This window comes from Crocuta crocuta, unplaced genomic scaffold, assembly GCF_008692635.1.
Source record: "Crocuta crocuta isolate KB4526 unplaced genomic scaffold, BGI_CrCroc_1.0 scaffold290, whole genome shotgun sequence".
Taxonomy (NCBI): Eukaryota; Metazoa; Chordata; class Mammalia; order Carnivora; family Hyaenidae; genus Crocuta; species Crocuta crocuta.
The window spans coordinates 8,166,703-8,188,353 of record NW_027527429.1 but is presented as its reverse complement, the minus strand read 5'-3'; the positions used below and the strand labels follow the sequence as shown (position 1 = coordinate 8,188,353).

General features: G+C 44.5%; 1 protein-coding gene across 7 annotated transcripts in view; it reads left to right on the top strand.

Moving 5' to 3' along the window:
- The window catches only part of ARMC9 (armadillo repeat containing 9), a 146,921-nt gene that overhangs the window by 9,997 nt on the left and 115,273 nt on the right, over window positions 1-21,651 (top strand). For 6 of the 7 annotated variants that reach the window (XM_077758062.1, XM_077758033.1, XM_077758040.1 and 3 more), the window contains 5 exons: window positions 3,530-3,700; window positions 5,037-5,192; window positions 11,003-11,095; window positions 12,792-12,816; window positions 20,258-20,415. In XM_077758062.1, the coding sequence (XP_077614188.1) occupies window positions 3,530-3,700; window positions 5,037-5,192; window positions 11,003-11,095; window positions 12,792-12,816; window positions 20,258-20,415 (603 nt within the window). The remainder of the gene's footprint in view (window positions 1-3,529; window positions 3,701-5,036; window positions 5,193-11,002; window positions 11,096-12,791; window positions 12,817-20,257; window positions 20,416-21,651) is intronic. The other variant, XM_077758054.1, reaches the window with a different exon arrangement.

The window sequence follows — 21,651 nt, the reverse complement described above, 5'->3', positions numbered from 1 at the left end:
CATATCCCCTCCCCCCAGCCCCTAGTAACCATTATTCTACTTGTGTTTCTATGAATTTCACTACTTAAAAATACCACATGTAAGTATAGCCATCCAGTAGTTTTCCTTTTGTGACTAGCTGATTTTGCTTAACATAATGTCCTCAAGGTTCATCCATGTTGTAGCATGTGACAGCTTCCTTCCTTTTTAAAACTGAGCGCTATTCCATCATATGCCTGCCCCACATTTTGTTTATCCATTCATCCATCGACGGACACTTGGGTTGCTTCCACCTCTTGGCTATTGTGAATAGTGCTGCTGTGAACATAGGTGTGCATGCATCTCTCTGAGACCCTGCTTTCACTTATTTTGGATATTTATTTGGAAGTAGATTACTTACTAGTCATATGGTAGTTCTATTTTTAATTTTTTGAGGAAGCTTCATACCGTTTTCCATCATGATTGCATTTTACATTCCCATCAACAGTCCCCAGCGGTTATCATTTCTCCACATCCTCACCAATACCTGTTTTATTTTTTGTTTTGTTTTAAATGTTTTATTTATTTTTGAGAGAGAGATAGAGACAGCATGAGTAGGGGAGGGTCACAGAGAGAGGGAGACACAGAATCTGAAACAGACTTCAGGCTCTGAGCTAGCTGTCAGCACAGAGCCCGACGCGGGTCTCGAACCCAGGAACTGCGAGATCATGACCTGAGCCGAAGTCGGACACTCAACCGACTGAGCCACCCAGGCGCCCCTGTTTTGTTTTGCTTTTGATAGTAGTCATCCTAATGGATGTGAAGTGATATCTTGTGGTTCGGGTTTGCATTTCTCAGATGTGTTCAGGTCCATTTTTCTGTAACTGGAAAGACCTCGAAACTTTCTGATTGCCACAAGCATATCTTTTCTGCCCCTCCAGTAGCAGCGTGCCCAGTGGGGTCTAGCCCAAGCAAAAGGAAAAGCAAGGATACCGCAAAATTTCAGGGACACTCAACACATGGAGAATTTCCCTAAGCACTGTTCTTTAAGGGGTGTGTGTGTGTGTGTGTGTGTGTGTGTGTATGTGTGTTTATAAGTTACTACTGATGGTGTGTAAATATTCTGATTTTGGTGGTTCTGGCTGGGACCATGGCTCATATTAGAGAAGGACGTTAATATTTGTGACCCTATGAGTTATAACACGGGATTGCTTTATATGTCGATATTATTTTAAATGCAAGGACTGTTTCCAGGTACAAATCTACAGATCTGGTCACAGGTCTACAAATGTGGAATGAAAAATATTTTTAATGTTTATTTATTTTTGAGAGACAGACTGACAGACAGAGTGTGAGCAGGGGGGTGGGACGGGGGCTGGGGAAGACACAGAATCCAAGGCAGGCTCCAGGCTCTGAGCTATCAGCACAGAGCCTGACACGGGGCTCGAACTCATGGAACTGCAAGATCATGACATGAGCCGAAGTCAGACACCTAACCAACTGAGCCACTCTGGTGCCCCTATAAATATAGACTTTAGAACAGACTGTATACGGCCCATTTGACGTCGACTCTGCCAGGGCACGTAACAAAACACCTTGACTCAAAGCCTTAAAATACTCGCAAGAGTCTGCAGTAAACTCATCCACACAAAGAGCTCTCGGTCACTAGACCTCACATGGCAGAATGCTTCCCCAGAGTGGCTTGCGGGGATGGCAGGGTTTGCTCAGAGCTCAGTGGAGGAAAGCCTGGCGTGAGCTCAGGCCCCGGTAGCACTGCCACTTGGGAAGATCCCCTCACCCCCGTGGCAGTCAGTAATGGGCTTCCGCCTCGTTCTTTCAGAGGAGGCAGAGCTTGGCTGCTTGCATTTTGTTGGGCAGCGCTCTTCTCCTGGTTGCTGACAGGCGGCCCTTCGCTGTTTCCAAGGCTGAGGAACAGCAAGAGGGTGGTTCTGAGGAGGCAGACGCTTAGTATAGGACTTCCTTTGAAAAATTCTGAGTTTTGCGCAAATATATGACCTTTCAGAGTAAGGTAATATTCAGATTTTTTTTTTTTTTAAACAGCTTTTCTCTGATTTTTTTTTAAAGTTTATTTACTTTTGAGAGAGAGAGAGAGACAGTGAAGGCAAGGGAGGTGCAGAGAGAGAGGAAGACCCAGAATCCCAAGCAGGTTCTGCACTGTCAGCGCAGAGCTGCAACATGGGGCTGAACCCATGGGCCCTGAGATCATGACCTCGGCCGAAATCAAGAGTCAGACGCTTAACTGACTGAGCCACCCAGGCGCCCCAATATTCAGGTGTTCTGGATCATATGACCTAGAGAACATTTGTCATAATCGTAGTTGACAATTCTTTACTAATGAATGTCTTCAAGTATTATAATGAGACACTGCAACGTTGTTCAGACATTTCCATTTTATGATACTAACAAACTCCTTTATAAACAGCCTTAACAAAAGAGGCAGTTATAGAGGAATACTATAAAACCATTTTTTTAAAGTGTAAAAGAAAAAAAGAATGTGAAAAAAACAATGACCAGAGAATGGTGATGAATAATGGTGTTGGGTGGGGGGACTTGGAAGTTGTACAGGAAATCCAATCCAAGAAAAGCTTTTGCAAATGAGCACAAAATGCAGGTCTGAGTATCTTGAGCATTTGATATCCTAAGGAAAATAATACGAATCACATTGTTGTGCACTATTAGGAAGTTCTTTCCATTCTGCCTTGTACCTAAATCCACAAAGTTATGCAGCAGGGATTTGCAGTGGGCCAGTTTTCATTCTTCTTGGGAGGCAAGATGTGATAATTGCCACCTCCTTTCCAGAATTCTGTATGTCAGCTATCGCACGGGAAGTCCAGAAGCTGTCTGCCGCGCATAGTCAGACTCACCCAGCCCCGAGGTTGGAACGGTGCCAGGCCTGTGCCCGCTCCCCCTTGTCCAGCCTGTGCTCCCCTGCTTCTGTGATTGACGGGCACTGTATGGACATGTTGGGATCTGTAGACCCATCCCAAGTGCCATCTCAGTGGGACACGCTTTAGCAATGGGGAGCCAATGGCAGCATCCACCGCCCAGGCCCAGGATCGAGTGGGCCGGTGTAGATGAGCTCCGGTACTCATCTATGCGGTTGGCAAGCTGCGGTCTGGGCGGGGTGAGCTCTTCTGAGGCCTGGCTGGGCCCCGGGTCTGGCCTGGGTTTTATCCTTTGCATGTTGTGGGTCAGCGAGTCCGCAGGGTGACTTCAGTGTGTGTACACGCCTGTGAGTTTTCTGACCTCAAGTCCTTGGCCTGTGTGTGGTTCCTCCCACTTGAGGGGCTTAAATGTTTCATCTGTTCCTTTTAAAGCCCAGACTTGATATCGCATCCAGGGGTGGTTTGCGGAAATCTCAGCCTAAGATGCTTGGAGCCTTCTAGCCCTCTGTTTATCTGTCCCTTATCTTGGAAAAGAGACTGAGATTTATCCTGAAACCCAGGAGTGTGTGGAGTTTCCAGGGGGTTGAGGGGATTGGGATATTCCGGGGTGTTGGGAGAATGGACATGCCTTGTGACTGGGGTTCGATCTCCTGTCTTGTCCGCAGAAGGACCTCATTGCTGCATTTGACAGTGGAGACCAGAAGGTGTTCTTCGGTTTGTGGGAGGAGCACGTTCCCAGTTCCATCCGTGATGGTGACTCCCTTGCCCAGAAGCTGGAATTCTATCTTCACATCCATTTTGCCATCTATCTTCTGAAACACTCCGTGGGGAGACCTGTAGGTTCCCTTTGTGCTTTGCGTGGGTCTGAGTGCTGTGTTCAAGGAGGCTGGGTGCCGTTTGTTTTCCAGTTGAGCATTACTTTAGTTTTTGTAGCCATTTTATCAGATCGCTTCCAGGGAGTAGGCGTCTCGTGTCCTGTGAATGATTTTCTATCTGATTCCCAGCAGTTTATTTTCTAGTTTATGTAGAGAGTTAATAATTTCTGTCTTAAAAACTATGTGGTTTTCCTCAATGTCTCAAATTTTTGAAAAGTCCGCAAAATGAAGTTTCCTTATTTGGCAATTTAAAATAAATACCTGTATGTCTAAGAGAACAGCTACGGAGACCGTATATTGGACTGCCTATTAGAAGAGAAGTTTAAACTTAAGCCTCGGAAAGATGCCAGTTGGTGAAGGTCCACTTGAGCACCGGCTGAATGGCAGCTTTATGTAGCCATTCTTGTTCCTCGAGGCAGTGCTCACGGGGGTGAGATCATGGGACATTTTCACTTTCTTTACATTGATTTCTGTTCTATAAAGAATGTCAATGAAGTTGCATATTACTTTAAGCCCGGCGGCCAGAAAAGGGCTTCACGGCGTAGCTGCTACGCTTGATCTTAGCCAAAAGGCTGAGAAGCGATTCACAGTGTAGATGGAGTGAGATGTGTTGATGAGAAGAACAGACACACACAGGGTGCACGTAACTGGGGTGGCCAGGTGGTCAGGGAAGGAGAGCGCCCAGTTCCAGGCTGAGCAGCTCAAGGAGACGCAGGAGAAATCGGAACCTGAGAGGGACTGAGTGGCCTTGGATCACACAGGGAACCGTTGAAACCCGCGAGATCAATCCTTAGCTTCAAAAGAAAAGGAGGAATGCTGTGGAAGCTTCTGTTTCAAAACAGCTGTTCACCTTTAGACATCTCTCCTGAGGGAATCCTGGGGATGCAGACAAATGTTCGAGGTATCTGACGAGTGAAAACAGTCCGGGTGCCTAGTAATGGGGGAATCGGTTACGTAAGTTGTAGTTGACCCACACGGTGAGGTTTTGTCCTGCCAGTAGAAATGATGTCTGGAATTTTAAGGATATGGGAAAATAGTGATAATAAAGTAAAAAGGGTGCATATTGAACTATGCATCTAGTTCTCTGAAATTGCCAACAGAGTCTGGTCAATGGGTGAAATTGGGGGGGTGGGGGGTAGAACGAGAGGAGACAGCCCGCTTACTGGGCCACGTGGGGAAGATGGCACCCACATGGCTGGAACTGAAGGGGCCTCGGAGGGTGGGCTGGACGGTGGGCCCGACGGAGGCCTGGACGGCCCGCAGGAGACCCCTGGTGAGCATCTCCCCTTCTTTGCAGGACAAAGAGGACCTGGATGAGAGGATTTCTTATTTCAAGACCTACCTGGAGACCAAAGGGGCGGCCTTGAGCCAGACCACAGAGTTTCTCCCTTTCTACGCCCTGCCTTTCGTTCCCAACCCTATGGTCCACCCCTCATTTAAAGAGCTCTTCCAGGTGAGTGACAGCCTCTGAATCTTGTATCAGATCCCGGGGCCGCATGGGGTTTCATCTTGTATACGCTAGTGGTTTCTGAATGGTGCTGTAAAAACACCCTGAAATTTGCTTGTTTTCAGATCATTTCTTTGCCAAACTTTTCTCATGCCATAGAATGTGATTTGGGGTTGTACTAAGACTTGGTAACCCAGCCTGATATAAATAGTATTAAATGTACATACTTCCTAAACCATTCTGTGCGTACTTTTTTTGGTATTGAAAGGATGATTTATCCAATTACATTGAAAAATAGTAGCCTGAAAAGAACTAGGTTATTTTACATAATTGCTGGCCATGTACCTTTTAATTTGTATTCAGAGTCTCACTTACTTGGCCTATGTCCGATTACCTGGCTATTGACTATGATTTCCTTCAGACTACTTGCCTGGAGCTGTTTTAATTGTTACATTTCACATAGGTTGACATTTCAGCATACTACTTATTAGTAGTGTTTGTTTATCCATGGTAGTAATTTTTGTTAACCTAATAAAATTAAGCTGTCCCAAGACTGAAACAATACCGATGCAATTGCTTTTTCTAAAGAAAGATCTCACACTGTTTCGAAGAATCTCTTTGGAGCGTCTGCCGCGCCCCTGAACAACAGATGCCCTTCTCTTTCCAAACCCCACAGATCTCTGTTTCCTGTTGCGTTATAATTTAGTCGCACCACTCACTTCACTCTAAAATAGTAGCTGCTAAATTGAAGGCCAGGTAGCTGACGGATCCCATCAAAGCAGGCTCGCTGTAGAGTAGCCCAAGTTGAACTCTGTGCTTCTGTTTCTTTGTCCATCCAAATTTAGTTTTATCCCCTTCCTCTCCCAGGAGGTTGAAGATATAAAACAGTTAGGAAGGTGATGGAACTTGAAATGTTGGATTTTCTCAGAGTGAAGACTTCTGTTTATGAAAATGATGGCGCAGCAGTGTGACCCCAGCTTAGGGTGCAGCCAGCAGTCGGGATGGGTCCAGCCAAGGCTGCTGTGGGCGCCTGGCCCGCTCTGGCGTGGCATTCCGAGGCAGAGTTCAGGGTTCATGGGGAGTCATTTTATTCCATTGTTTTTCCTTTTGTTACTCTCTACATGTTCTTTCAGTGGCCATCCTACATACTTGACTGCGTGTACGTCATGAAGTCTAAAGCTAATATCTTCCTTCTCTTCCCGCGAAGACCTTGGAGTGGGTTAACCTCATTCATTCCCTTCCCAGTTTACATGCTCTTGTCGTCCAGTATTTAAGTCATGTATTTTAACCCCACAAGCTACAGATCCTTACTATTTTACGTCATCTGTGTGTATGTAGATTTGCCCTTATATTTACCAGCATTTGTGCTTAGTGTTCCGTCTTGCATAAAGGACCTTCCATCTGAAATCGTTTTCTCCTCTGCCTCATGTACGTTCCTTTAGAATCTCCTTTACTTGTCAGTTCTCATTTGTCTGAAGTGTCTTGGTGGCTTTCTCAGATGGGGTGCAGAATGGGACGCGTACAGCTGTTTTCCTCTATCGCACTCAAGGTGTGACTATCCCAGCTCCTCGCTCCACTGTTGCTGTTGGAAGTCGGCCATCAGTGTACTTGCTGCCCCCGTGTAGGCGATCTGTCTTCTTCTCTGGCTGCAAGCATTGTGTAATTTCACTATGACGTGTTTAGGGATAGATTTCTATTTTTACTTGGGCTTCGTTGGGCTTCCTGGATGTGATGTTTTGTGTCTTTCAACAATTCTGGAAAATTCTGTTTTCATGTATTGCCTCTTCCCCATTCTCTTTATTATCTTCTTCTGGATATCTGATTAATCCATTTAATCTACAGATCTGATTAAATTTGCATTAGACTTGCTCATTCTATCTTCTGTGTCTGTTTTTCTTCATTATAAAAATTATAACAAAATACACATAAAATAAAATTTACCATCTCCACCATCATGAAGTGTACAGTTCAGAGTGTGTCAGGTATGTTCACAGTGTGGTGCCCTCCTTGGCCCTTAACATTTCACATTTCCCATCTCGTGATCTCTGTCTGGGCTGTGTTCTGGGTGATTTATTCATGCCTATTTTCTAGTTCCCAAATTTACCCAATTAACTATGTCTAACCTGTTCTTTAATCTCTTCATTGAATTTGTAATTTCAGTTATTTTTACAGTCTTTTATTCTTTGCTCAGATTTTCAAGTCTCTCTTATATCTTTACCATACTAAACATTTGTTTTATATTCTTTATCTGTTAATTTTAATATCAGGAAATTTTTGAAGATTTGATCCTGCTGTGTTTTGTTTCTTCTGGTTCTCATTCGTGGTTCTTATTTCTTAAAAAAATTTTTTTTTAAAGTTTATTTATTCTAAGGGAGAAAGAAAGCATGAGCAAGGGAGGGACAGAGGGAGACAGAGAAACCCAAGCAGACCTGCATTGTCAGCACAGAGCCCGATGTAGGGCTTGATCTAAGGAACTGCGAGATCATGACTCAAGCCGAAATCAAGAGTCAGATGCTCAACTGACAAAGCCACCCAGGTGCCCCATCCTTTTTTAAAAAAAAAAGTTATTTTGAGTTTTGACAATGAGTTTATTTTACATGGGACTTGTAGGGATGTTTTTTGAGGCCTGGGTGTAGTTTGATTCTTTCAGAGAATATCTGGGCTTGCATCTCAGACATCTAGGGCATTACTAACCCAGGATCATTTTAAATTAAATTTCTTTGCATAAGGCTTTGGGAATCACACAGACAGTGTCAGTTTAGGCTGCAGTTTTTAATGGGACTAGCTTGGGTTATGAAGTTTCAAATGAGGTTTTTTTCCCCTTCTACCTAACGTCAAGGTCAAGACAGGTAGACTTCCTTGTTGTACTCTTCTAGGCAGTGGATTGATTTATCCTTGACTTTTTCCTGATGGTATAGCCCTTTGGGATCCCAATTAAAAACAACTTTTTTTTTTTTTTAACATTTATTTATATTTTGAGAGACAGAGCTGAGTGGGGCAGGGGCAGAGAGAGAGGGAGACAACAGAATCCGAAGCAGGCTCTAGGCTCTGAGCTGTCATAATGGAGCCCGATGCGGGGCTCAAACTCACAAACGGTAAGATCATGACCCAAGCTGAAGTTGGACGCTTCACCAACTGAGCCACCCAGGAGCTCTGGGATCCCAGTTTTATGCGAGGGTCTTTTAGATCGTTGACTATGAGTGGATGCTGTTGTCTTCCATCTTCTGTACTGTGACCAGCTCTTAGGATTGAAATTTAACGTCTTCAAGACTCTGGGTTATCCTTAGAGTGAAAACTCATTTTTAGCCTCTGCTTTTTCTTTCTTGCCACTTGGGTGCATTTTATAAGATGGTTTATTTATCCAGCTTTTTTAGTTGTTTTCATTGCTTTTTCAGGTTATCGTTTCTGCTGAGCTGCCAGAAAAGGAAATTCCTTTATAGGGACTGTAATGAGCCCTTTTCAGAAAACTCAGTTTGTCAGTGAGCATCTCCGTGCAGAAATACTTGGGTATTTCTCTAATGATTACTTCCAGAAAAATTTCTGGGCGCTTATGTAGCAAGGACCAAGTCAAGCTTAATTAGTGAAACCTGAAAGAAGTGGAAGGCATTCTTGTGGGTTCTGCGAGGGTTAGAGGAGGCAGCAGGTAAGCCAGGAGAGTGCAGCGTTGAGCTCTGCCCCCTCCTCCCCAGGAGTAGCTCCACTCTTGCTCATTTCACGTATTAGGGTTCTGGGCAAGATTTTGGGTGATCCGAAAGTTTTCCTATTGGGAAAAAAAAGTCGGACAATCGCTCTAGTGTAAAGTCTACATTCTACACCTGATGAGACTGTGACATGAAGGGGTGAGTGACTGCGCAGGCAGGATAGCAGAACCGGCCCTGGGCTTCCCTCGTCCCGTGGGAGCTGGGAGTCCGGCACCCAGCGGACTGGAGAAATGTTCATGTTCTCAAACAAAAGGGTCAGAGCAGTCAAGAAAAAAATAAACAAATAAACAAGGGATATACTGCCCAGAGAGGTTCTATCCCAAACTTATCCCTGTCATTAGAGAGCATCGTAAGGTAAATAGTTAAATTGGAAATACAGATTTGTGGGTTATACAAAATCATAATCTGCAACAGAGCAATTTAGCTGCAAGTCTACAAGTCCCAAATGTTTTGTTTTGTTTTGTTTTGTTTTGTTTTGTTTTTTAAGATGTCTTGATTTATGTTGGCCTACATAGCAGTGCTTTCGCGCGATTCTCTTCTGTGCGGTTGGGCACAGAGGCCTTGAGCTGCAGGCGCACTCTGTCAGCCTCCCAGGGCTGTGCCGAGTGTGGGGCTTAAACAGCAGAGACTTCCTGTCACAGTTCAGGAGGCCAGAGGTCTGAAATCAAGGTGTTGGCAGGTCCACACTCCCTGTGAAGCCTCTAGGGAGGAAACTTCTTTGCCTCTTCTGGCTTCTAGTAGCTTCTTATAGCTTCAGGTATCCCTTGGCTTGTGGCAGCATACTCCAGTCCTGTCTTTACAGGCCCATTTTCTCTCTGTGTCTGTGTCTAAATTTTCCCTCTTATGAGGACACTGGTTATGTTGCATGAAGGACCCACCCTAATCCAGTACAACCTCGTCTTAGGTAGTTCCATCTACAGCAGCCCCGTCGGTGACCTCACATTCTGAGGAGCTTAGGACTTCAGCATGTCTTTTAAGGGGATGCAATTCAACCCATAACACACACAGTATAAGTAAAGAGATCATGCCATAGCAGGGATTTATACAATCTTTTTGTTTTTATTTTATTTTTATTTTTTTAAATGTCTTTGTTTTTGAGAGAGAGAGAGACAGAGCATGACGGGGAGGGGAAGAGACAGAGGGAGACACAGAATCCAAAGCAGGCTCCAGGCTCTGTGCCGTCAGCACAAAGCCAGACTTGGGGCTCGAATTCACGAACTATGAGATTATGACCTGAGCCAAAGTCAGACACTCTATCAACTAAGCTACCCAGATGTCCCCTACACAATCTTTTAAAAACATAAGACAGGTTTGTTTTTTTTTCCAAAAAGCCGGATGATGCACCGGGTAGNAGAACAATGAGCTGGGGGTGGGGCAGGACCTAAGAGGTAAGTGGATCTGAAGTTTCAGAGATACTGCTGCTTTTTTGTGGAACTCCTAGGTTTGGGTGGTAGGTGTTTTTACATAAAGGCTGTAAGGAAAATTGTCCTGAGAAAGAGAATTGCTTGTCACACTTTTTCTTTTGCTACTTAAGTCCTTTCCTTCTCAGGGAGCATTATTTGAGATAAATGATTATTAAGGGACAGATCAAACTACAAGTGTATCATAATTCTTGACATGATGGGTTATTTAAGGCAGATAACAGTTTCTGGGGTTTTTTTTTCTTATCTAGATGAAATTTATGGAAATGAATTCTCCTTTGGGAAACTTTTAGTAACTTCATGATAACTGGGTGTGCCCGTCAGCACCTCGTACACTTAAACTATGCTGAGTTCTTCTTGGCATTCAACCTACTAAGGTTATTTGTCATGCCTGTGTTTAAAACACATGAAATATTCAAATCATGTACAGGGTCCTTTTTTCCTTGTTTGTGAAAGAACTCTGTTCTTTCTTCCTGCTGTGGGTATTTGAATCTTTTATAAAGAATTGGTCAGATGTCCTAAAACCTATTTTTCACAGTGTTCACGTAACAGCCAAGGCGTCTGCTTTTGATTCCAGTAACTGTGTTGGATGGGCTTATATAAACCAAAGGCCACACACAATTTGACAATGCTGTTGGCATTTGATGATGTAGTACTTTATTACTTTTCCTTTTTTCTTTTTTTTTTCCTTTAGGATTCTTGGACTCCAGAATTAAAGTTGAAGTTGGAAAAGTTTCTGGCTTTAATTTTTAAAGCCAGTAACACGCCAAAGCTTTTAACATTATACGTATCCTTTTGAAGCAGATGGAGACCCCCTGAGGCCCTGGAGTAGCGCACTGGCTTCAGTTGCCTCATGAATAGGGATAATTGATAGTGTTGCTTTCATATTTATGAGTTGGGTAAAGCATTAATGGGAGGGTGTTTCAAGGCGCATAAAGGGGATTCCAGATAGAGGGAACCGCACGTGCAAAAGGACTGAGACCGTATATTTGAGAAATGACACAGAATTCAGGATTGCTGGCATGGTAGAGAGAAAGAGTCTAGGCAGGGCCAGCGCAGAGATTTGTGGGAGGTCTTGTAAGTAATGAGGAGCCTTTGAAGCATTTTAACCAGGAACATACCGTACTCATATTTCCATTTTGAGAAAAATCACTCCTTTTATTACTGATTACTGATTGTAAAATTGACCATAATTTTTATAGAAAATTTGGAAAACATAGAAATGCGTTTGTATACATACATATATCCAGAAGTATGTAATGTTTAAATAAACATACATACCTGTCATGTGTATATTTTTAAATATTTTTATCAAATGAAGGGAGCGTTTCCCCATCTCATTAAATATTCTTTGAAAACAGGTTGTTTCCTCAAAAGTTTAAGCATGGAGTTACTAAACAACTGAGCAGTTCCCCTCTTAGCTATGTACCTAGGGGAGCAGGAAACATGTCTGCACACCAGTTTGTACACAAATGTTCATAGCAGCCTTACTCAGAACAGCCGAGAAGTGAAGACGAGCCAAATGTCTGTTAAGGGATGTGTGGATACATAAGACGCAGATGTGCGTACAATGGAATATTATTCAGTCCTGTAAAAGAATGAAGTACTAGCATAGGCTACACTGTGGGTGGGACTTGAAAACATTATGCTTAACGAGAGAAGCCGCACGTGACAGGCTGCATATTATATGATTCTGTTTGTAGGAATGGCCCAGAAAGGGCAGAGCAATGGAGACAGTAGATGAGTGGTTGCCTGGGGCCAGGGAGGGTAGGTAATATGGGGATGACTTAATGGGTGCAGGGTTTCTTTTGGGGGGTGGTGGTGAGAATTTTCTAGAATTGATTGCAGTGATGGTCGCACAACTCTATGAATAGACTGAAAACCGTTGAAATGTACTTGGAATGAGTGAGTGATATGTGAGTTCTGTCTCAGTGAAGCTGTTGTCATAAAAGTTAAGAAAACCCAAACCAGACACGTACTTTGCCTTCAGTCACGTGGCCGGGTGCATGCGAGCCGAGAGTTGAACTCAGTCAGTCTGATTCCAGAACCTGGAATCTCAGCTACCTTGCTCTGCGGCTGTCATCCCAACCTCACTTCCCTGAGGGTACAGCTTTAGAGTTGACGGGGCGCAGTTGAAGGGTATGAGTGCAGTTTGCATTTCTAGTAAAATGTTTGGTAGCAGTGGGGGAATGTCTTTTGAAGGCGGTTAGGAGGCCATTTAGGGGACTACAGAACCGGGTAAGACTTGCGTGCACGCAGCAGCAATTGAGCTGGAGTGAAGAGGATTCACTTGAGAGTGAGCCTCCAAGCCCTGAGAAGGCAGTACCTGTGTCAGCCGTATAGACAGGAACATAAGGAAATGCCTTTACTCTCCTGAGAATTCTCTTCCACCTTTCTAAGGCTCTCAGCTTGGCCACACAGTGTAAATACCCTGAGTACGTTATCCTCATTGCCTGTTTTCCTCAACTTCTTTCTCATCCCAGAAGGAGAATGGACAGAATAACAAAGGTAAGTCATCTAGATTAACAATTTTTAAACAACACAATTGTGCCAAGTTTTGAGCAGTAGGCTAGGGACAGAGATGGCGAGAATTTGTGCATTTGGCAAACAAAGGCTTTAAAAGTTTACATTATTTTTAAATTTAAAAGATGAGAGTCTAAATATATACAAAGCGCTTTGCAATCAGGTCTATCTGGGATTCCCTGAGGCCCACTTTGCAGGACGGCCGGCCTTAGCTTGGTCTTAGGTATCAGGTGACTAAGCCACGGAGAGATGAAGAGAACGCAGGCAGTGTCCCAAAGGAACGCGGCTGCAGCAGCCCAGCCTGAAGATGCAGTGCAGCACGGGTGCGGGAGAATCATTTTAGTAGCTTCCACGTTGACCTTGAACTAGTCTAGTGGGGCCTTATTTCCGTAGCATTGGGGCACCCATCTTAGAAGCATTTCCATTTTTTGTATTCAGAACAGGAATTCCATTAAGGTATTAGTGGTTTTAGCATAAAAAGATGGTTTTCCATTATCAGTGGGGTTTTTTGTTTGTTTTTGTTTTTTGTTGTTTTGTTTTGTTTTTGTTTTTTTACCAGAACTGTCCATTTTTCAGTAAGGTGAGAAAAAGTTTAGTTAATATGAAGTCAGTGGTCACAGTTGTGCTTCTTTGCCTAGTTCTGCCTTTGATCCTACGTTGTGAAAAGTGCTTAAATTCACGTTGGGAAGGGTGGATGATGATGTGTTTCATGCTTTGTAAGTTTTGGTGGCATACTCCTCAGTCCCCAGCAGGTGGCGTGTTCCCACACGAAACAGCACGTTTGGCAGTCTCACAGCGGGGCAGTTTCAGAGAGGATCTCAGAACTTCCTGTCATTGTTTTTCCATGTTTTTTTTTTTCAAGTTTTGTGGGGAAAAAAGGGGGGGGAAGGAGTGTTAGTAAATCATTTAGTTCTTTGCTTCCAAATGAGCTGACAGACTAGAGATGCTTTAGATCTGACGCAAGGAGGGCGGGAGTAGCTTCAGACAAGGAAAGCCGGAGTGCTTCCTTCGCCTCGTGCGGCCTTGCGTCTCCCCCCGCACCGCAGTCCTGCTCAGGTGAATGGTTCTGGCCACTGGGCCGCCCCTCCACCCCCCACAGCTCCGAGGGACAGGCCCCATGATCCTTCACGGGGGAGCATCGGTCCGGGCCTGAGCACAGAAGAGCTGAGCCACAGATGTGGCCTCATTGGGTCAACATGGAATGCTCCAAGGGTCACCAGACTGTGGCCTGGAGCTCGCTGATGCTGCACTGTCCCCAGTAAAGTCATGCCCGAGCCGCAGGGCTCCCTTCAGCTCCTCAGGTCTACTCTCTGAAGAGTTAGTACGGTTTCCAGGCCAGTTTCCTCGTGTTCAGAACAGTGGGAATGCTTTCTTTTTTTCTTTCAGTGTTTATTTATTTGAGAGAGAGAGCGAACGAGCAGGAGAGAGGCAGAGAGAGAGAGAGAGAGAGAGAATCCCAAGCAGGATCTGTCCTGTCAGCATGGAGCCCTGCTCAGGGCTTGATCCCATGAAGTGTGAAGTCATGACCTGAGCTGAAACCAAGAGTCAGACACTCAACCGACTGAGCCCCCCAGGCAGGCGCCCCAGAACGGGGAATTCTTAAATAGTGCTAGACCTTCGGTCCCGCCCTGCAGCTCCTGAAAATGCACCCTTGCCCCACTATTTCTGTTTCTGTCACAACCTAGCAAACCATCTCAGGTTTAGCGCCGTAAAACACCAACACCCGCTTCTCGTTAGCGCTATCACCTTGCACGGCCTGGGAATCGTGTGCTCAGGCATTGGTCCCTTGCTGTCTCATGGGTGCAGATGGGCCAGGCCGAGCCGTCCCCAGGGCTTCCTCACCCACGTGCACCTGGTGGCCAGTGCTGAGGCCCTCGACTGGAACATCTGCCTCTGTGACCTGGGCTTCCTTGTGGCATGGTGGCTGAGTTCCCAGGATGAATGTCCCCAGAGAGAGCATGTGGAAGCTGTGTCACCTTTTTTAAACCAGCCTCTCAAGGAACTCAGTGTCGTTTCTTTTGCATTCTCTTTATCAGAAGCGAATTCTTAAGGCCTGCTCACATTCAAAGGAAGAATGACCTCCCTTCCACCTCATGATGGGAAGGAGTGTCAAAGACGTGGCCGTCATACTTTAAAACCACTACCCCACCTGCATCCTTTGAGTTTCAGGAAGTTGCCCTAATTCTCCAGTAATCCTCATTCAGATTTGGTCTTTGGACCCCGAAGCATCGGCAGAGGGAAGGTGGTGGGAAACCTCCCCGATTCCTGAGTCTCAGCCAGCCCTTGTCACCCCAACATACCCTGCAGCTTTGGAGGATAGCTTTGTGCCAGGAACCAGTCATGTCTCTGAGAAGTGGCCCAGTTTTACAGATAGAATCAACCTGGGAGGGAGGGGGAGTGCAAGGGAAGAGCCCGTGTTTTTCTGCGGATCTTCCCTTTGGATTGCAGCAAGGAGACCGCGGTGTGTGAGCCTTCTTTAGGTTTGATTTTAATGGAGTTTTCTGAGGCTAGCCGAGCAGAATGTCCGCGGAATTGAGGCTGGCAGGCACAGTGTGTGTCCATGGCCGCATAAGCCCCCCAGTGCGGTATCGCCATGGAGATCAGAGGTGAGCACCTCAGGGCCCTGGTTCCCGGGGGCCGGGGCCCAGACCCCATGTCAGGACAGCCCGTTGTCACCACTTTGTCCCCTCCTCCCACAGTTACAGCTGCAGTGACCACAAGGCACAGACATGCCCCCAATTTATTTGATTTCTAGACTTAGGTGTTATTTTTTTTTTTTTATGTTTTTATTTATTTCTAGGAGAGAGAGAGAGAGAGAGCATGAGCAGGGGAGGGTCAGAGAGAGAGGGTGTAACAGACTGAAACAGGCTTCAGGCTCTGAGCTGGCAGTCAGCACAGAGCCCGACACGGGGCTCGAACCCATGAGCCGCGAGATCATGACCTGAGTGAAAGTTGGACGCTTAACCGACTAAGCCACCCAGGCGCCCCAACTTAGGTGTTACTTTTTACATTGAATAGTTGGGCAATATCATTATTCTGTGTATCTTGATAGGAAGGTTTCATGAGTAAGCTAAGGTTTCCATAAGCTTTTGAAGAAGGCAAGGAGAGTGCTTGGAGTGGAAAATTCTCTCAAAAGGAATTACATTTTAAAATGATATTTAGAATAAAAACTCAGGTTGGAAATACAGCTTATTATGGTCTTATTATTTTACCTCGCTGTCTAAAAAAAGTATAGAGGGGCGCCTGGGAGGCTCAGTCAGTTAAGAGTCTGACTCTTGGTTTCAGCTCAGGTCTTGATCTCCAGGTTCATGGGTTTGAGCCCCTTAGTGGGCTCTGTGCTGGGAAGTGGGCTCTCTTTCTGCCCTTCCCTTGCTCACACACGCTCTCTCTCAAATAAATAAATAAATAAANAGCCCTAAATGGTATTTTTAAAATGATGACAGATGGAAACTAATTTGATAATAAACTATTTGTAAAAAAAATAAATAAATAAAATAAAAAAAATAAAATGATGACCTATATTCATACATCTACATCATAACTTTGTTTATTCAGTACTTATGGATTAGCAAAATAGCAAAGAGCTGATTTATATCTGAACACAGAGAAGAAAGAGTATATCATATTATAAAGTTAGAGCAATTGATTTCAGATGTTAGAAAAATAGTGCCATGTATTTAAAATATATCATTTTGTCTTGAGCATCAAAGTGATCTCTAAAGTCAAATCTCGTCCACTGTTAAAAATAAAAAAAGCCAACGTACTTAAAGTAGAAATGCTGAGTGACAGCTTGATGGCTTGATCATCACTTTTGCTAGCGTGTCATTGCTTGCTGGAATTATCAGAAAACTTCCTGTGACCTTAACTGACATTCTCTTACTTGTATACATCTCTTTGTTTAAAACTTGGGAGGTAGTTCTTTGGGTTTTTGTACAAATTATGTCAGTAGCCTGAAGTATGAAATGGCTAAGACAGTTTCATTAATGTGACCTGGAATTTCTAGTAAGGCCTCTCTGCTCCAAGTTGAGCCCCGGTGTGGCAAGGGATGTTGGCTTGGTAGTCTGTGTCTTGTGAAACTTTGTGATGGAAAAAAGAGTCAAAGCTCTTTTTACTGCTCGGAAGTAAAGTTGAGATCTTGGAACTGCAAGCCGAGTAGCATACAGAAACGGCCAGGTCCTGCTAAGGTGTCCTCGGGGCGATGTCCCCGGAGAGCGGGCTCTTCTTCTGCCAAGGGGTGTATGTGAACTGGTCACAAATATTTCAGCCCAGGTGCCCACTCCTCTCCTTCCTGTGGCTGCTGGCAGTTAGGTGTCATTTTCCTCAGGTGTCCCATAATTTGAAATTGTCATCAATTCCAGCTCTGGGTCCCTAAGCAAAAGTGCCGCAAGTAATCTCTTACTATTAGTTAATTGCACAGTGACTTTCTGAGAAGAGCTCCTTTGTACAATCCCCTTTTGAGAGGGACGACTTTGGGGACTTTTTTTTTTTTTTTTAGAGAGAGAGCACAAGCAGGGGAGAGTGGGAGGAGGCGGAGGGGGAGAGACAGAGAATTTTAAGCCAGCTCCACGCTCAGTGCAGAGCCTGACGTGGGCCTAATCCCATGACCCTGAGATCACAACCCAAGCCGAAATCAAGAGTCGGAGGTCTAGCTGACTGAGCCACCAGGCGCCCCAGTTTGGGGACATTTATATTCATGATTTGTAAGATTATTTGCCCCAGTTAGTGGGTTTTGGGACTCCATCTCCTGCTACTTGGTACACGCTGAGAAAGTTCACACAGATACTCTAATAGTCATTGCCATGAAGTAGAATTATGACTATCCTGTAGAATTTTTATTGTTGGAAGTTCTGGTTTATGTAATTTAGAATTTTGTACATATGAAAAAGCCTTAATACTGTTTAGGATAGGAAGATGGTAGTGACTCCTTCCTTCTCTCTAATATTTAAGGAAAAACTTGATAAATTTATTTCCATGGATGTTCTCCCAAGTTTCAAGTGCTGGATGTAAATTCATGCCACATGGCTTTTTTTTTTTTTCTTTGAGAGTGTGGGGGACATGAGTGAGCAAGGGACAGAGAGAAGGAGACAGAGAGAATCCCGCACAGGCTCTGCACTGTCAGCATGGAGCCTGAAGTGGGGCTCGCGCTCAGTTGATGCGGGGCTTGAACTCATGAACCGTGAGATCATGACCTCAGCCGAAGTTTGATGCTTGACCGACTGAGCCCCCCAGGTGCCCCAATGTCAGATGACTTTTTAAAGTTATCCTTTAGTACTGAGATTTGAAGGATGCTAAACAATAAGTAAGAGTAATATTAGTTCATTATTATGTGATATTTGAGGTTTTCATAGTTAAAATATTTTACTTCTACATATAATCACGAAACATGAAAGTTCTTGAAATACAGTTCATGTGTGATCCTCATGGCTGTTTAGAACACAAATTAAGAGGAATAGATAATTTAGGACAGCGGGGCTCAAACTGTGATATGCATCAGAGCCACTTGGGGAGTTGGTTGACAATGTAGTTTTTCAGTCCCCACCCCATATCCATAAAATCAGTCTCTCAAAGTGAGGCTGGATCATCTTTTGGATGATTCAAATTTTGCATACTGCTGCTTTAAGTTTTAACCTTTGTTTTTTTTTGAGTTATCTACTTGTATAGAACTAGGTTTAGAGACTCTGACTGCTTTCCATAATAGCTACTGCTTATTGATCGCCTCTTGTGAGCCAGAATTGTGCTAGGCACTTTGAGTATGTCTGTTCATTTAATTCTCTAACTGACTTGTTTTTTGTATGTGTGCTTTTTTTAAATTGAAGTATAGTTGACATGTAGTGTCGTATTAGTTTCAGGTGTACAACATAGTGATTCGACAGTTCTGTATGTCACTCAGTCCTCGCCAGGATGAGCGCAGTCCCCATCTGTCACCATACAATGTCATTACAGTATTATTGACCATATTCCCGAGGCTGTACCATACTCATGATAACTCTTCAAGGTCATTAACATCATCTGCATTTTGTAGGTTAAGAAATGAAATCAGAGGGGCGCCTGGGTGGCTCAGTCGGTTAAGTGTCCAACTTCAGCTCAGGTCATGATCTCACGGTTCATGGGTTCGAGCCCCGTGTCGGGCTCTGTGCTGACAGCTAGCTCAGAGCCTGGAGCCTCCTTCAGATTCTGTATCTCCCTCTCTCTCTGACCCTCCCCGCTCATGTTGTCTCTCTCTCTCTCTCACACACAAGTAAATAAAAACATTAAAAAAAAGAAAGAAAGAAAGAAATGAAATCAGAGAAGTTAAGCAACTTGCCCAAGATGATCCAGCAAGAAAGTGGTAGAGCAGGGGCTTGAGCCCAGGTCTTTATGATTTTAAAATCTCTCTGTGTATGGATGAAATGTGTTCTAAAATGATGACTTTCAGTATTACACAGTGCCTGATCAGGAAAAGAATGGTTAGCTTGGATTTGGGGGCATCGTCATTTCCTTCCATCCAAACTTAGCCTCTGGAAGGGGGGATGGAGGATGGGGCAAAGGAGTGCGGACACTGAAAGAGATCCACTGTTCCAGCCGTGTTCAGGGTGGCTTGGCCATCAAGTGCTGTCCCTGGTGCACAGTCCCAGAATACAACCCTAGAATCTTCCAAGCCTGCCTGCTCTAAGGCCCAAGTGGGGTGGTTTGTGCTTTGTCAAGCTGGCAGACCGAGCACCTGGAATCTTGCCTAATTCTGGATTCTAGGCTCCTCAGCATTAGGCAAGTAACCTAACCTTTACCTAAAATGAAGAACTGGCCTGCAGATACGAATCACTCCCAGACGACCTCACGGGGCAAAAACAGAGGAAAAGATGTAGGTTTGGTTCACCCAGTTGGTGAGCTGGAAGAAATACTGAGTTTCTTTCTTTCTTTCTTTTTTTAATATTTTGTTTATTTCTGAGAGAGAGAGGGAGAGACAGCGTGAGCAGGGGAGGGTCAGAGAGAGAGGGAGACACAGAACCTGAAACAGGCAGTCAGCACAGAGCCCAATGTGGGACTCTAACCCACAAACTGTGAGATCATGACCTGAGCCAAAGTCGGACACTTAACTGACTGAGCCCCCCAGGCGCCCCTGAGTTTGTTTCTTGTACACAGAGAGAGCAACTACAAGAAAGAGCACGGGGCTCAGTCAAGGAGATAGATTGTGTGAGGAAAACCAGTGACGATTCAGTTGAACTACCAGAGACCAGAAATTGAAAATCAGTGGTCACAGAGCACTTTGTAATTAAATGTATCAGGAAATAGAAGTAACCTGTTAAACACGAATAATATCAAGTTCATTGTGACTGCAAAGCATTCTGAAGGTTGGCACGATACTGCCTTGAGAAAAGTATAATTTTTTATTTTGTGGGGTTTTTTTTTCTGTTGCTTTGTTTTGCTTTAATATAAATCGTCTTCCTAGAACTGTCGCAGCAGCTCCACCAGCAGCTGATAGAAGCCGAGCGTAGGTCAATGACGTACCTGAAGCGGTACAATAAGATCCAGGCGGACTACCACAATCTCATCGGGGTCACGGCAGAGCTGGTGGACTCCCTGGAGGCCACGGTCAGTGGCAAGATGGTAAGGAAGATCCGCCTCTGCTCGAGTGTCTGTTGGGAGCTAGAGCCGAGTTGAGGGCCTGGGCTGTGTAGATAATGGGATCCCCGGCCCCTCCCAGCCAGTGACACCAGCCAGAGCTTCACAAAGCCAGCCGCCAAGGAGACGCGCTGACACCCTCGCCCGGGATTGTGCTGCCCGCAGTGTTTTATCCGTCTTTCCTGGCATCTTTATTTCTCTACCTTATTCTTCACGTTGGCAAACAGTAAATTGTCTGGCAACAGAAAAACAATAATATGGGAGTGGCATAAAAACGAGGGGGAAATAGGCTGCTTGTATAAAAGAAATTTATAGATTTTCACATATTGATTTTCTGTCTAGCCACCTTTCTGAACTCTATTCATCTGATAGATTCTGTTGGTTGATTCCGCTGTATTCTAGACTGGCAGTCATGTCATCTTCAGATAACGCTTGTTTTATGTTGTGGTTTCGTTCTTTATAGTGACTCTTTTCTCCATAGCATACAGGCACTGTTGACCATGGGGCATTAGCAGATAATGGGCCTCCTTCTGATTCCTGACTTCAATGGGAATGACTCTAGTGTTTCACTTACTAAAGAATTAGAAGTAGAGGGCGCCTGGGGGGCTCACTCGGTTAAGCGTCCGACTTCAGCTCAGGTCATGATCTCACGGTTTGTGGGTTCGAGCCCCGCATCAGGTTCTGTGCTGGCAGCTCAGAGCCTGGAGCCTGTTTCAGATTCTGTGTCTCCCTCTCTCTGTGTCCCTCCGCCACTCATGTTCTGTCTCTCTCTGTCTCAAAAATAAACTATAAAAATTTTTTTTTAAAAAATAAAAAATTAGAAGTATAATAAAACCTCTTTGTAGAAATATACATTTTCTTTAAAAGTGGAATAATCAGCACATGGAATTTTAAGAAATAACGCAAAGAGATGCGTGGCACAGTTTGCCCAGTTCCCCCCAAAGGTAACATTGTGCACAACTATGTGTCGGTACCACAGCCAGAGCATTGACATTGATCCAGGCTATCGATCTTATTCTGATTTCTCCAGTTTTGTGCTCTTGGGTGTGTGTTAAGTTCTGTATAATTTTATCGTAATTTTATCGCCAGTGTAAGTTTGTGGATTAAAAGGACACCTGGCCGGCTCAGTTGGTAGAGCACGTGACTCTTGATCTCAGGGTCGTGAGTTTGAGCCCCACATTCAGTGTAGACATTACTTAAAAAATAAAATAAAAAAATTTT